This window comes from Citrus sinensis, chromosome 3, assembly GCF_022201045.2.
Source record: "Citrus sinensis cultivar Valencia sweet orange chromosome 3, DVS_A1.0, whole genome shotgun sequence".
NCBI lineage: Eukaryota > Viridiplantae > Streptophyta > Magnoliopsida > Sapindales > Rutaceae > Citrus > Citrus sinensis.
The window spans coordinates 3702594-3718305 of NC_068558.1; the positions used below are offsets into that span (position 1 = coordinate 3702594).

The 15712-nt window shown below is 36.9% G+C and overlaps 2 protein-coding genes across 2 annotated transcripts; one reads left to right on the forward strand and one right to left on the reverse strand.

The window, feature by feature from the left end:
- Window positions 1–629: 629 nt before the first annotated feature.
- On the forward strand, window positions 630–3366 carry LOC102627944 (sesquiterpene synthase 2-like). The gene is made up of 7 exons (XM_006476842.2): window positions 630–752; window positions 882–1149; window positions 1309–1681; window positions 1783–2001; window positions 2117–2255; window positions 2692–2940; window positions 3027–3366. Exons 1-7 carry the CDS (start codon window positions 630–632, stop codon window positions 3318–3320), a joined length of 1665 nt encoding a protein of 554 aa, XP_006476905.2. The 3' UTR covers window positions 3321–3366.
- Window positions 3367–4227: 861 nt separating this feature from the next.
- On the reverse strand, window positions 4228–6447 carry LOC102607444 (cytochrome P450 71A1). Its single transcript, XM_006477488.4, has 2 exons — window positions 5437–6447; window positions 4228–5221 (listed from the first exon to the last, which is right to left on the reverse strand). Exons 1-2 carry the CDS (start codon window positions 6340–6342, stop codon window positions 4610–4612), a joined length of 1518 nt encoding a protein of 505 aa, XP_006477551.2. The 5' UTR covers window positions 6343–6447; the 3' UTR covers window positions 4228–4609.
- Between the last annotated feature and the right edge of the window lie 9265 nt (window positions 6448–15712).

A 15712-nucleotide genomic window follows, 5' to 3' on the forward strand; every position in this document is an offset into this window, starting at 1 on the left:
TCGATAAGAGCCATAACGCTAAAATTTCAAATTTGAGCAGACTGAGAGGGCCAATGATTTAGGGACCAAAAAGCAAAACACATACTTTTAGTCCATCTCCATATATATAGATATTAGATTGTGCAAGCCATATGCTTGAAACAAGTAATTAAGAGAAAAAATTATATCAGTAGTAATCGTGCCAATTATCACCATTGATGCAATAAATCACAATTCTATAAACAGTTGCTAATTTCATAGAAGACAATTACCGTAAGCAATAAATAACTTGTAAAAAATGGTTAAATTTTCTACGTACTAATAAGCAAAATGAAGTTATACGACAAAGAACATAGATTATGGTAGAGATGCATAAATATTCCATATATATAAAGAGCATGATAGAATAACCCGTATCCTAGAAATTAATTAACTGCAGATATATATAATCCCATGTCTACTTCTCTAGATTTGCAATTAAATATTTTTAACTCAAAGTGCATTATCTTTCAGATTTCCTTCCAAAAAGCAAAACACATACTTTTAGTCCATCTCCATATATATAGATATTAGATTGTGCAGGTGATTAAGAGAAAAGTTGCACCCTGTTTATCATTAAGTAGAAGTGCCTTTGCCTTGCGGCGGGCAACATGTCTATTCAAGTTCCTCAGATTTCGTCCCAAAATGCTAAAAGCCAGGTTATGCGACGGACAGCAAATTTTCACCCAAGCGTTTGGGGTGATCGCTTCGCCAACTACACAGCAGAGGACAAGGTATGCTTTTCTAATGAAGTGGTGGTGCTATAGGGCAAACTAATTATTATGACTTTTTTTCATTTTTCAGATTATAATTAGTGGTATTAACAAGCAAAATGCACCATTTAATTTGGTATATGTGCATAGATGAATCATGCCCGCGACTTAAAAGAGCTCAAAGCACTGAAGGAGGAAGTGGGAAGAAAGCTATTAGCCACTGCTGGTCCTATACAGCTGAACCTTATTGATGCTATTCAGCGCCTGGGCGTGGGATATCACTTTGAAAGAGAGTTAGAGCAAGCATTACAGCATTTATACAATGAAAAATATTCCGATGACGATACCGAAGATGATCTCTACAGGATTTCGCTTCGATTTCGACTTTTAAGGCAGCACGGCTATAATGTTTCATGCGGTATGTGTGTGTGTGACGAGTCCATGGCACATGCATGTTATACACTCTCCAAATTAAACATGATATATTCTCAAATTGTATATATGGTACCAGTAATGTTATGTATCTTCATATAATATAATCAACCCGGCCCTTTTATTTGGTCATGGTATATATCAGATAAATTCAACATGTTCAAAGATGACAAAGGTAATTTCAAGGAGTCATTGGCAAGTGATGTGCTAGGAATGTTGAGCCTGTACGAAGCAGCGCATCTTGGAGTGCATGGAGAAGATATACTTGACGAGGCCATTGCTTTTACAACCACTCACCTTAAGTCCGTGGCAACCCATTTAAGCAATCCTCTGAAAGCACAAGTTAGGCATGCACTGCGGCAGCCGCTGCACAGGGGACTACCCAGGCTAGAACACAGGCGTTACATTTCCATCTACCAACACAATGCTTCTCATGACAAAGCTTTATTAACACTTGCAAAGTTGGATTTCAATCTAGTGCAATCTTTGCACAAGAAGGAACTTTGTGAAATCTCTAGGCAAGTTTTCAGATTTATAACATTTCCATTTTTTTTTTTGGGTCTTGAGATGATAATTAACTATAATTAAGTTCTATTAATTAATAATTACTGCATTTCAGATGGTGGAAGGATTTGGACTTTGCCAGAAAGCTGCCTTTCGCAAGAGACCGAATGGTTGAGTGCTACTTTTGGATATTGGGAGTGTATTTCGAGCCCAATTATTCTCTTGCTAGAAGAATACTAACCAAAGTAATTGCCATGACATCAATTATAGATGATATCTACGATGTATATGGCACTCCTGAAGAGCTCAAGCTCTTTACAGAAGTAATTGAGAGGTTTGAACTTTTGAATATTGGTCAGATTTCTTTTTGGGTAAATTAAAGACGATCATGTCTTTAATTAATTAAACCTCCAAGAAAATTGGACTATATATATACTTTTGTTTTTTAGGTGGGATGAAAGTAGCATGGACCAACTCCCTGAATACATGCAAACATTTTTTGGGGCATTATTGGATCTTTACAATGAAATTGAGAAAGAGATTGCCAATGAAGGATGGTCATATCGAGTTCAATATGCAAAGGAAGCAGTATGTCACTGTCAGCTCTCTTTGAGATCTTCCATTTTTTGGCAGTCAACCTTTTTTTTTTTTTTTTTCAATCCCTCTTAGATTTTTTTTAACTATTACTTGGGCATTTAAAATTTTTGTTATACTTCATTTTTTTTCTAGAGATAATTTTTTAATAGAAAAAACAAATTATTAAAAGGTAAATATGACTGTTAACAATCAATTAACTCGTTTTAATTTGTGAATGTCTCAATTATTAATGAAGTTGTAGGTAAAAATATAACATTTATCATTCAAAAAAGTATTTTTCTCTTAGTGTTTTAAGACCAAGGATAAAATAAGGTATTAAAAGTTTATCAAAATGCCAAGTGCTGAAAACAATTTATGAAAGACCAAAGTGTCAAAAAAAAAAAAGATTTTTTTTTATACCGTTAACATGTAAGCATGCATATGGCAGATGAAAATTCTTGTTGAAGGCTACTATGATGAATCCAAATGGTTCCATGAGAATTACATTCCTAAAATGGAGGAGTATATGCGTGTGGCACTAGTGACCTCCGGTTACACCATGCTCACAACTGTATCTTTTTTGGGCATGGACAATATAGTGACAAAGGAGACTTTTGATTGGGTGTTCAGTCGACCTAAGATAATTCGAGCTTCTGAAATAATTGGAAGATTCATGGATGACATAAAATCACACAAGGTAACAAATTGAATTTGAATTTTCTTATGTGCATGATATTTAAAATTTTTCGGGTTATAATGCATAATATGCGCGCGCGTGTGTAGTTTGAGCAAGAGAGAGGGCACGCTGCCTCGGCTGTTGAATGTTATATGAAGCAGCATGGACTCTCAGAGCAAGAGGTTTGTGAGGAGTTGTATAGGCAAGTTAGTAATGCATGGAAGGATATAAACGAAGAGTGCCTCAATCCTACTGCAGTTCCAATGCCTCTGCTTATGCGTGCTTTGAATCTTGCGAGGGTTATAGATGTGGTTTACAAGGAAGGCGATGGATACACCCATGTGGGGAATGAAATGAAACAAAATGTTGCAGCATTGCTGATAGATCAAGTTCCAATATAAGAATGGACCGTGATGAATCTGGTCTCATTAGCTCTTTTTCCGTTGTAATAATCTAATTCCTTTGAATTAATGTATTGATTTTCTATCTTTATTAATTGGTAGCATTAATCTAAAAACTTTTTGGGCATGGAATTTTATAGTTGGTAGAACTAATGTAATTGGAGAAATTGGTTTTATTAGTTAAGTCTTTTATAAATTTTTAGTATCCCATGTAACCCACTAGTGTTAACGCAATCACTGAAAAAGCTCGTCACTTTTAGCTACCTAAACTGCATGCAAATTATCTCTATATCGTAAATAAGATTAAACTTCATAATATATGGTTGGTTCACTTGTTTGTGAAGCAAAGAAAAAGCAAAAGGGACTGTTGTTGTCAATTGTTCTCTGAATACTTAGACTTGGGGTGGGTAAGTTAGGCTAGGATTAAAATAAGTTGCATTGCATTTTTTTATTTTTTTCTTTTAGTTTGTCCCTTAGTTTGTTAAAGTAAAGGATTCCCTTATTATAAAATTGCTCATATGTATACATAAAGAACTAATTTACTTTGCGCAAATACATATACTCAATTTCTAGTTTGAGATTTTATTAATATTCAAGACGAGTTTATAACATTATAAATTATTTTATAATATTATACACCAGCTTATAACGTTGTAAATACATCACAAATTTTAACAAAATCCAAAATTCTCAAAATAAATTTTTTTTATGTATATATATATATAGGTATAAAGTCTTTTTCTAATGTAGGTGCCCTCATTTTTTTTTTCCATGTCAACATGCTTTAAAGTCATGTTATTTAAGAGAATTAATTTTTAATGTTATTAAATCTCACGGCTTAAAAGTGTATTCATAAAGAATGAGGGCGTTCGCACCTAAGAATGACTAATATATACATGTGTGTATATATATAACAAAAGTCTAGTTTATTTGTATCACAAGGCATGTTACATATTCTGGATATATGCTTAATAGGAAAAATAGTAGAATGACCCTATTTCTCTTATGCATTACGTATATTGACATCAGTAGTTGATGAAATACGTACTTGTACAAGACAAAGCATAAGGAAGACAACTTTTATTGAAAGACAAAATTCTGAAAAACTAAAGCTTGAGCACAAACTGACTGAACAAGACACAAACACTAAGCAAACAAAGACATAGCTATCGGAACATGACTACCTTTGACGCACAACGAAGACTGGAAATGAATGATCTTGCGAGGGTACTTCCACTTGATAGCGACCACCCTCTCCAAACCCCTTGAGCAAACTGATTCCTGCAATACTAAGGTAAATACAATGTTGGCACAAGAATAAGAGGGTATTTCTTACTAACAGTCAACCCGAAAACTTCAGTCATATCCAAGTCCTCATTAACTGCACCACCAGGAAGCTTCCAGTCAAACCAATATAAAAGGTTGGCCAACAGATACTCAGCTGCAACTTTTCCAAACAACATCCCAGGGCAAATTCTTCTCCCAGCACCAAAAGGAATGAATTCGAAGTTTTGGCCATTAAAATCAATCGTGCTGTCAATAAACCTATCCGGCAAAAACTCTTCTGCTCTATTCCACACCTTTGGGTCCCTCTGAATGGCCCACGCATTTATATATGTAGTTGTGTTGGCAGGAATATCATAACCTCTTAGATTGACACTTGTTGACGTCATCCGAGGAAACAAAATAGTACCTGCTGGATGTAACCTTAGAGTTTCTTTGATGACACATTTTAGGTAATTCATCTGATTGATGTCATCCACATTTATACTTGATTTGTGTTTCACCACTCTCCTTACCTCTTCTTGAGTTTTCTTCATCAACTTTGGATTTTTAACCAGTTCAGCCATTGCCCATTCTACTGTTGCTGAAGTTGTCTCTGTCCCTCCCGAAAACATGTCCTAAAAGATGAAATAATAAAACCTCAATTTGCCGCCTATGTATTATTATCATGCAAGTGTATAAGTAAGTGAGATTGTAATTGATAATTATTTAATAAAAAAAAATCTTGTTACTATATAATATACAGCTAATAATACATATGCTTGTCTGATATATTTTTAAATGTAGTTGTACTTAAATATGCAGAAATTCTAAATCAAGGGGAGAGAGATACCAAGAGAAGTGCTTTAAGATTGTCTTGATTGAGTTCTATCCCAAGCCTGCCATCCTTTTGAAGTTTGAGGATTGTATGCACCAAATCTTTTTCATCAGACTGGTCATTATCTTCATCACTTATTTCTGATATCCTGTGCTCTTCAATCACCTGATCAAACAAAGCATCAAATTCTCTAGCGGTTGCTTTCAAGCGACCAATGCGTCCCGTAACGACATCCAGCCATCCCAAAGAAGGAAACAAGTCTCTATAACAAAAGGATGCTGATTGAATCATCATCCTTCTTGATAACTCCCCGAACTTATTGCTATTACCTCCAGCAGTTTCTTCTTCAACCCTCCGACCAAGAACGGAACGGGCTATTACGTTGTTGGCAACAGTTTGTAGCATCTCAGCCAAATTAACGGAACCTCCATTGAAACACGAAGAACGAATTTTGTTGGTCATGATCGCAACCTCCTCTTCATTTACATACTGCAATGATTGCACTTTCTTATTACTCAAAAGCCCAAGAACACAAGCCTTCCTACCTTCTCTCCAGTATTCGCCATAATTAGAAAAACCAATGTCTTTGGAGGCATAAAAGATGATGTCTCCAGCTGTGTTTTTGGGACGGTTCGCGAAAACAATATCATGATTCTTGATAATTTCTCTAGTTATCTCAGCTGATGAGACAACAAGAGTTGGAGAATGACCCAAGTGCAGGAACATCAAAGGGCCATACTTGTTGGATAGAGCTTTGAGAGAGCGATGACGGAGAGTGCCTAGCTGGTGAAGGTTTCCAATTATGGGCAACCTTGGTGGGGATGGAGGTAAGTTGAGTTTGTTTTTATTTCTGCTGTGTTTGAGGCGCAAAAATAGAAATGGAAAAAGAAGAAGAAGAAAAAGAAGAACAGACAGTAACATGTTGCTGTAACGAGTTGATATAAAAGAAGATTGCTTGAAGTTGCAGATCTTCACGTGGGATTACTACTCACCTAAAGCTTCGGCCATATATATAGGAGAACGAAACTTGAATCTCTCAATTTTTAGTATTTTTCATTTCGAAAAGTCCAATTTTAATACTTTAAGTTATTGATATCTTATGTAAATACTAATCTTTGGTATTTCAATTGATTGAGTATTCAATATCTCTACAAATCAATACCAGTTAGTTTATTTTTGTAGGCCCACGTCAGCCTAGTTCACACTTAATCTTAAGGTCTGTCGCATTAAGTTCATAAGATACACAACACATTCGGATTCTCTCCTCTGTTTTTTTTTGCTCCTTTCGTCTATCTTTTAACTTTGAAAAATCTAATGATACTGACATTTTTTGAAGAATCATTTAGCTAAATTTTTGATTTACTAATTAGTAAATTTAACTTATCTTATTTATTCGGCCGCTAACCCCCCTTAAATTTTTATCACAGTTCCTATTAACATTAATAATTTTCACAAGCAAAGTATTACATCTCTTCACCTTCACATGTGCCAAAACGACTAAAACTTGTAAATAAATCAAAGAAAGTTTGACAGACTAAAAAGTACATAAGAAAAAATATAGTATGAATTACAAAAGCGAGCCGCTCTTACATTTTATTAAAGTGTGGGATACTTATATATATACGCACACGCGCGCAAAAGTATTTGAACTAAATGCCTATACTCAATGGATGTAGAGACTAGAGTTAATGACATTGAGCTTTATGAGAGTTTTGAAAATTTTGACAAAAGCTACGAAACAAATGAATTAATGGTACTTTAAATTTGGTCACGTATGTAAGCTTTGTCTCCGTCAAGGAATGAGATGTATTAAATATTTTTCCATCATCCCTTGTGTTGACTTGTCGGATATGTTTGATTGCTTGTCATTTGTATTGTCTAGCAATGAAATTCATTTGTTGGTAATGATTCCGTGGATTAAATAGTGTGCACGTAACCAATAGTTGTATGAGCATGCGGTGATGGGGCCTCAACAGGTTCTTGCACGAAAGGTGTATGGAACTCTTTTGAAGGTGCAAGGAAGGTTTCAAATTTCCAAATTCTGAATAATAATGCTACTGCTTGGGAGGTGTCACTGTCACCTAAAGGGTGGTTGAAACTTGATGTTGCTGTTGATGTGCGCAGGAGAATTGTAGGTTATGGGGGCAGTGGTGCTCAATCACGAGGGAATTATGATGGTATCAGGTGTTCATATATCAAGGAGTTTATTTGGATGATACTGATCTTGGGGAATTTGAAACCTTGCGCTTTGGTATACGGTTTGTTAGTGAGACTGATTTGTTTTCATTAGTGGTTGAGTCAGATTTTCTACAAGAGCTTAAGTTGGTTTTGAGTCAAAATGGTATTCGTAATGAGTTGTTTGGTTTATGGTGCTGATATTCAATGTTTGCTTATGCCAATCCGATCAAGAGTTTGTAATCAGGCATTGGACGCGCTAGCCAGATTTTCTTTGAATTGTTTTGTGTCTACTGTTTTTTAAAAAATACATATATGCAAAGTTTATATCATAATATCAATAATTGTTGATATTGATATTACATTATATATATTATGATATATAATTTCATTGCGCTTATTAATCATTACTGATTATACGCCACGTCATTTAATTAAGATATAAATACGTATCATAAATGCACAGGATTATTGTGGGTTATTTGATTTTTTTTTTTTAAATTCTTTTTCTCAAAGTTGGATCCTACTTTTTTTCAACTCTTATGTGCCCTCCTCTTCAAGGTATGAATGATAGCTCCATATATATATATAATAGATGATACATCTTTTGACTTGACTTGTTTGCTGAGTGGTCGCAAACCGCATGCATGTGATTTTTTTTTTTCTTAATAATGCCAAAAGTTTACAATTATTAAATCTTGATCGGTTATCAGTGATAATATTCCTTAATCTCGATTGCTTGTGGTTCTCAACGTGTCAAGAAAGTAAAAGTCTTCTTCATATGATGCAGTTAGCGTTATAATCAAATTCTTATTAGTAGTAATTAATTATCTATCTCCCGTCAACTATGGGTATTGATCTTTTAAGTATAGTTATTTTTATAATCAATTTTCGTCAAGTCCGTTATTTTTTATTTTTTATTCCTTTTCTAATAGAAGAACTCTAGGTCTTGTAGATTGTAATTTTGTCAACAATTTTAGTTAGAATTAATCTCCAGTCAATTCTATGGCTATTATATTGTCAGTATACCAATGCTATTATTTTCAATAGAATGACCTTAAAAAAATTATATCTTAGACGTATTTTCAATTGCTGAAAAGATAACAATGCCCAACAAGTTGAAAAGAGATTAATTCGAACGACCACTACTGAAAAATTAGCAATATCCAAAGTTGATGGAAGATTAAGAATAACCACAGCGGGCCATACTTTAATGCCGTCACGACACCAAAGACATGACAATTCTAAAATTACATATAAATTTAATACAGGTACAAATAAAATGTGTAAATGTAATGTAAAATAAGTTAGTTAATGATAATTGTTCAAATGTATCCAAAATTAAACATAAACTAATTTAATAAACTAAGCAAAAGACATGTAAATATAAGGTAAAATAATTGGTAAGTTATTATATTATATTTGTAAATACAATAAAAACTTACAAATATGTTATAAAACTTATAAACTAACTTTAAATTTATATCACTAATTGAAAAAATGAACTTACTATAAATAATAGGCAAGTAAAACACGACATAATATTTGTAAAAGAAATAAAAAAAAAGTATTGGTGATCTATATCCCAATATAAAATAAAATATAAATTTTTATGCATGCATTTAAGACATATAAATATAAGGTAAAATAAGTAAAGTAATAGAGCATTGTTAAATTGTATTAAATAAAACTAAAACTTATTAGGCAACTAGTAAATCAATGGCGCTTACATGTTTGGCATTAAATTTTTCCTTTTTTTTAAGTTTTATATACTTATGTGTATAATGTTGATTATTAATAATGTTGTTTTACAATTATCAGTTCTTAATAGTTGTAATTAACCTCCAATCAATCAGATTGATAATATTATCGATTTTTTTTTACTGTCAACAACTGATTTATTGATAAGCTCTATACTCGGGAAAGCACCTACTAATTGGATGGTAAATTTTTTCCATTCATATAAGGTTCAAGTTACTCGTGTGTATGTATATGTGATAAAATAAATTTAAATATAAAAAAAATTGGAGATAGATATGGGTCGTTCTGAGCTCATATATCACATTTTGCCATTAATCTAGGAGGATCCAACATATTTTCTATTGTAAATGAGTATATTAGGGGAAAAAGAAAAAAAGAACTTGCAATTCACGGTGAATTAATAAGATTCGACTTGCTCGATCACGACAAATTAAAAAGATCCATCTATTTTATGCTCATATATATTAGTTTCACCATTATAGTTCTAATCTAACAGATTTGTGATTGTAACTATCAATAAATTTGTAATGTAATACGAATATAATTTGTAAAATAATATGATTGGTAAGTCATTCACTTTCACCAATATTGTCTTTTTAAATCAACATATTTAATTATGGGTAATATCTCACAATCGGCTGACTCAAGCATGGATGAAGCACAGTTCAGCTAGGAACAAACAACTCTTTCAAACGCTAAAAAGGGACCACTTTCCCGACAAGCTAGGTGGTACCAACTACCAAGAGGCTATTTTTTTATAAACCAAAGAGAAACCTCCCACAAAAAGCGGGATGAAAAATACCAAAGAAACTTAAGGTTGATAGAGTATTATTGATAAAAGTAATGCTCCATGAAAGTTAGAGCATGACTCAACCGGAAAGTTAGAGCACGGCCGCATGAGGAGTACGAAAATATTAGAAAACTAAAGGCTCATAGAACACTAATAGAAATAACGGTACACTAAATTTGTTTTATTGTATTAATTGGTACTTTTCAATTGGCACTGTCAGACTGTATAGTTATTTATTAGCATTCTATCATAGCTCTTTTTTTTTTTTTTGGGTCTAAATATCAATGCTCACACAGCTTCCAGGGCCCTAATTTTTTCAAAAATTTTATTTTTTTTAATTTCAACCAAAAATTGGCGTTTTTCCTTAATAAAATTTTTTATTTGGTCGCTTTAAATAATATACAAAAAAATAAGTTCAAAATCATATTTTCATCACCAAAATCATTCTGAATGAATGCTAATTTAAAATTAAATAAAAACACCCTAAGAAAATCAAATTCTTTATGTAAAATTAAAATGAAATTATCCCTCAAGAATATCCAAAGATAAATAGCCACCACAAGTTTTTGATAATATCTCTACATCTCCTCAAGTTTTAATTTTATATTGACCAACTATTTTCCTGTTAACTTCAATAATCATTGTTAAATAATCTAAGATAGAAGCATATTTGCCCTTGAATTTAGTTAAAAAGGTGAGACAATAATTTTATCATTTGTTTTTCATTTTAGGGGTAAAATAATATTTTGTCTTAGATTTTTTCTGTGGTGATTAATAAAGTTAATAAAAAAGTAGTTAGTTGATATAAAATTAAAATTTGTATTATTGCAAAGATAATAGTAGAAATTCATAAGGGCTACTTGCACTTTGTTGAGGTGATTAGGAGATAATTTTCTTAAATTAAATTTACCCCCACTAAGTTTAAATTTTGGCTAGGACACTAATTTCTCAAGTAGAGTATAAAGCATGCATGATACCATGATTCCACAAAGAGATCCATCCGTTAACTTTCTCGCCTCGAGTAAATCGCATCAACATATGACATACACGTAATAAAGGTCGTCCTAAGTTATAAATAATGTAATTAACAGCTGCCACATAATAATTACAAGGGTGGGGCTATTTAAACCCACCAAATTACTCACTAAGCGCACTTTTGAAAAAAAAAATTTATGATTAAAACACCCCTGAATCAAATTATAGTTATGGATATTAAAGTATAATAAAAAAGAAAAAAAAAACAAAATTTTTACTCTTTCAACCCATCTTCATATTCAACATAATTTTATTAAACTCTAATCATATTTTCATTAAATCCTAATCAATCAAGAGGTGTGATTCTTCTGTCAAGCCATATATTTTTAAAATATTTTAATGTTTATTCACTCTTTAAATGTTTCTTTCTCATGGTATTGCTCTATCACATGAAAAATTCATGAACAATCATCGTAAATATGCAATTCTTAACTAAGAAATCAAGCTTGCTGACATAACTTGATGATAACAAACCTGAACAATGGAGAAGCATCCATTTTGACTCTGTTGATGCGAGATTCTGGTTGTCCTCGTTCTACGACCAGGGTCTCTGCTCGATCAACTTCACTACGACCAGGATCTCTCCTCGTAAAGCTTCTTCTCCAGAGGTTCCTGCGCACACAGACAGGTCAGAGTACGCCGGTTGTTTTCCCGGCGTAAACCCTCCGACGCTCAAGTCAGATATGAAGGTTCTGGGAACGCTTGCCACAAATCTTATGGCTCTTAGGTTGTTTTCTCTCTTTTAGAATTTCCTTTATCTCTGTTATATCTCGAAAATGCTAACCATTTTACCTTCGTTGGCTACCTTTTTATAAGCTTCCTCTGAATCCTAGTTTTTCGCAGTCTACGCCCGTTATCCTCCCACCTCTCGAACGTGGATTCCCCATTTCCGTAGTTGTGGGTAGTTGCGTGGCCTTCGTGCCTAGATTCTCGGGCTGGAGAGCATGCCTCGCCAATTGTCGTTGACCGGGTCTCCTCGAATCAACCCTTAGCAAGAATACAGCAGGAATGACTTTATGCTTCTTATAGGAAATTGGCCTCGCGGATGTCGTGCTCGTGGATGAGCAGGATATTCCTGGCCCTGTTCCCCTGCTACCTGGCTCTTACAGGACACACCTGCTCGCAGACTTCTGCCACCAAACATCTGCTCATCACGTCTGGTCTCACCGAAATATTTCCCTCAAACACCGGTCCCCCAGTTTCTGGTGTTGGGTAATGTAATGGACCAGCAGTAGAAACTCAGTGGTTCTTGGTCGCGTGGGACTGGAAAAGGCTGCCAAGGAAAATGCCCAAGGGGTGGAGCCAATCGTGATTGAGGAGGAAAGCTCTCCTCCTCGTGCAATCCCTGCTGATGTTGGCGAGGCGAGCACCCCTCCCGGCGCAACTGGTGATACCCCCCCGCACTTGAGGAGGCCCAGCTCGCCGACGCTGCTCGGCTTACTGATCCACCATCTTCTTGATGTATTTCTTGTCTTGTAATGAACCATGTTTGTGAAGATTCTCTCCTCTGTTAATTATTAACAAATTAAAAAATGTTTTCTGATTACTTTCTTGTGTTGTAATCATGAGTTATTTTTCGTTTGAGAATCTGCTCGTCTTCGTCTGGTCGAGCAGGATCGGGCTTGGCATATAGTTTTGCCACCTGCCTTAGAAAATTTTCCGATGTTTGGGATTCTGCTCGCCTCCGCGCGGTCGAGCAGATCCTGCCATGTTTGGCTTCTGTCTCGCCATAAACAGGCTGTGAGACTTGACGAGCCTTTGCACGCCTTAGAAATTTTTTCGAATGCTTTGGAGTCTGCTCGCCTTCACGTGGTCGAGCAGATCCTGGCATGCTTGGCTTCTGTCTCGCCATAAAACAGGCTTTGAGACTTGGCGAGTCTTTACATGCCTTTGAAAATTTTTCGAATGCTTTGGAGTCTGCTCACCTTCGTGTGGTCGAGCAGATCCTGGCATGCTTGGCTTCTGTCTCGCCATAAAACAGGCTTTGAGACTTGACGATCCTTTGCATGCCTTAGTAAATTCTTCAATGCTTGGGATTCTGCTCGCCTTCCCGTGGTCGAGCAGATCCTGGCACGCTTGGCTTCTGGTCTCGCCATAAACAGGCTTTGAGACTTAGTGAGCCTTTGCATGCCATGGATGATTTCTTCAAAGCTTGGGATTCTGCTAGCCTTCTCGTGGCCGAGCAGATCCTGGCATGCTTGGCTTCTGTCTCGCCATAAACAGGCTTTGAGACTTGTCAAGCCTTTGCATGCTGTAGATGATTTCTTCAAAGCTTGGGATTCTGCTAGCCTTCTCGTGGCCGAGCAGATCCTGGCATGCTTGGCTTCTGTCTCGCCATAAACAAGCTTTGAGACTTGTCGAGCCTTTACATGCCTTAGATGATTTCTTTAAAGCTTGGGATTCTGCTAGCCTTCTCGTGGCCGAGCAGATCCTGGCATGCTTGGCTTCTGTCTCGCCATAAACAGGCTTTGAGACTTGTCGAGCCTTTGCATGCCTTAGATGATTTCTTCGATGCTTGGGGATTCTGCTCGCCTTCACGTGGTCGAGCAGATCCTGGCATGCTTGGCTTCTGTCTCGCCATAAAACAGGCTTTGAGACTTCACGAACCTTTGCATGCCTTAGAAAATTTATCACAGTTTCAAGTGAATGACATTCCTCGACGTTCCATTAATTGCAGGTTTTGATTTTACATGAACTTGCTTTGACGTAAAACATAAAAATAAAAGATAAAGAGCACGAGCAGAAATTGCTTTAAAATGTGAACAAGTCTTACTAGAAGTATTTTCGGAGGTGTGCTGCGTTCCATGGGCGTTTCACCTCGTGGCCGTCCGTGCGAACCAGCTTGTAAGCTCTGGGTCCCACCATCTGCTTGACTCTATATGGCCCTTCTTGTTTTCTACTCGGGTATCGAGGGATGTTATCTGCATTGCTTCCCTTGCTGCCGAGGAGTAGCAGCTTCTTGCGATCCTCTGGTCTCCTCGTACCACTCCAACTATCCCATTCACCCGGTACTTCAGAGCCAGATAATGGTTGGACAGCACCGCTTTGCTCATCCTCAGAAATGGCCGACCGATGATCATCTGGTATGGACCTTCTTCATCCACCACCACAAAGTCTAGTATCATAGTTCTTTCTGTCGGGGAGCTCCCAATTGTGATAGGCAGCTCGACCACACCCAGTGGGACCAGCTTTCCTCTTCCGAATCCCTTCAAGGAGGTATTGGTGTATTCCAACTTCAGGTCTGCTATTCCCATTTCCTCCAGGGTTGACTTAAACAACACGTCAACTGAGCTCCCTATGTCAACCAGTATCCTGTCAAACTTCTTGCTAGCGATAGTGGCCTTGATGACCAAAGCATCCTCGTGGGGGTATAGAATTCCTTCTTCATCCTCATTTGTCCACATAATTGGCACTTGCCTGACTCTTGCACGTTTGGCTGCTGGGGTGTTGAAGAATACCTCTTTGCTAGTCATGGCGTATCTAGCATAGTTCTTCCTCGACCTGTTGGAATCTCCGGCCAATGTTGGGCCCCCAGCTATCACCCTAACTGCAGGCTGCTCGCGCCTTAAGTTCCTGTCTCTCTGCTCCCCTTCACTTGTTGAGACTACCATTGGGAAGGTCCCATCTATAAACTCGTCCAGGTACCGATTTCTCACCAAATCTTCTACCTGGGTCTTGAGATCTCTACACTCTGCTGTGGTATGGCCATGGGTGCCATGGAACTTACAATAGCGTCCCCTATCTCTTCTGCCGGGTAGCTTTGTTATTGGGGCAGGGAGGTACAGTAATCCTCAGTCCTTTATGGCCTCGTACACCTCGTCCAAAGACATCTTCAATGAAGTATACCGCTCGTAGTCCTGGTTCTGGTCGATCAGGTGTACTGCCCTTTCTCTATTTGCTCCGTTTTGAGTTGGGGGTAGTAGCAACACTTCTGGTCTGCTCCCTCTACTGCCGTGGGAGTGTTGATGAAGACCACCATATGTCGAATCATGCCTTCTCCAAGGCTCCCTAGCTGGGGAACGAGGAGGCTGCGCCCTGCTGCGCTGATATTGTGGTGGCCTCTGATGAGGCTGGTAAGCTGTTACCCGACCTCCTGCTCCACTACCTGAGGCTTGGTGGTCCCTCCTCCTGATCGGCCCATTCCCTGGTGGTGCCCTCTTCTCTTTCTTTTCCAACCCCTCTAGCTGGTCAGTCTTTATCCGAGCCGCCTTTTCTTCCTTGATCTCTATGTCTCTTTTAGCCTGCTCGTATGCGGCCGCATATGACTGAATAGATAGGCTTCTCAAGTTGTACCACAGTCTTCCTATCTTCACTCCCTCTTTCAATCCCCTTAGTGCCTGAGGATGGTTGAAGGCTCCCAAATCGAGGACAGCACGATGAAACCTCTTGATGAATTCCCGAAGGGTTTCTTGCTCCCCCTGTTTCATGCTTTTCAGCTCCATCATGTCATCTTCTGGTGCCATCGCCCCACTAAACTGCTCTGCGAATTCCTAGCACATCTGCTCGAAGGTTTTAATGCTGCCCCGAGGA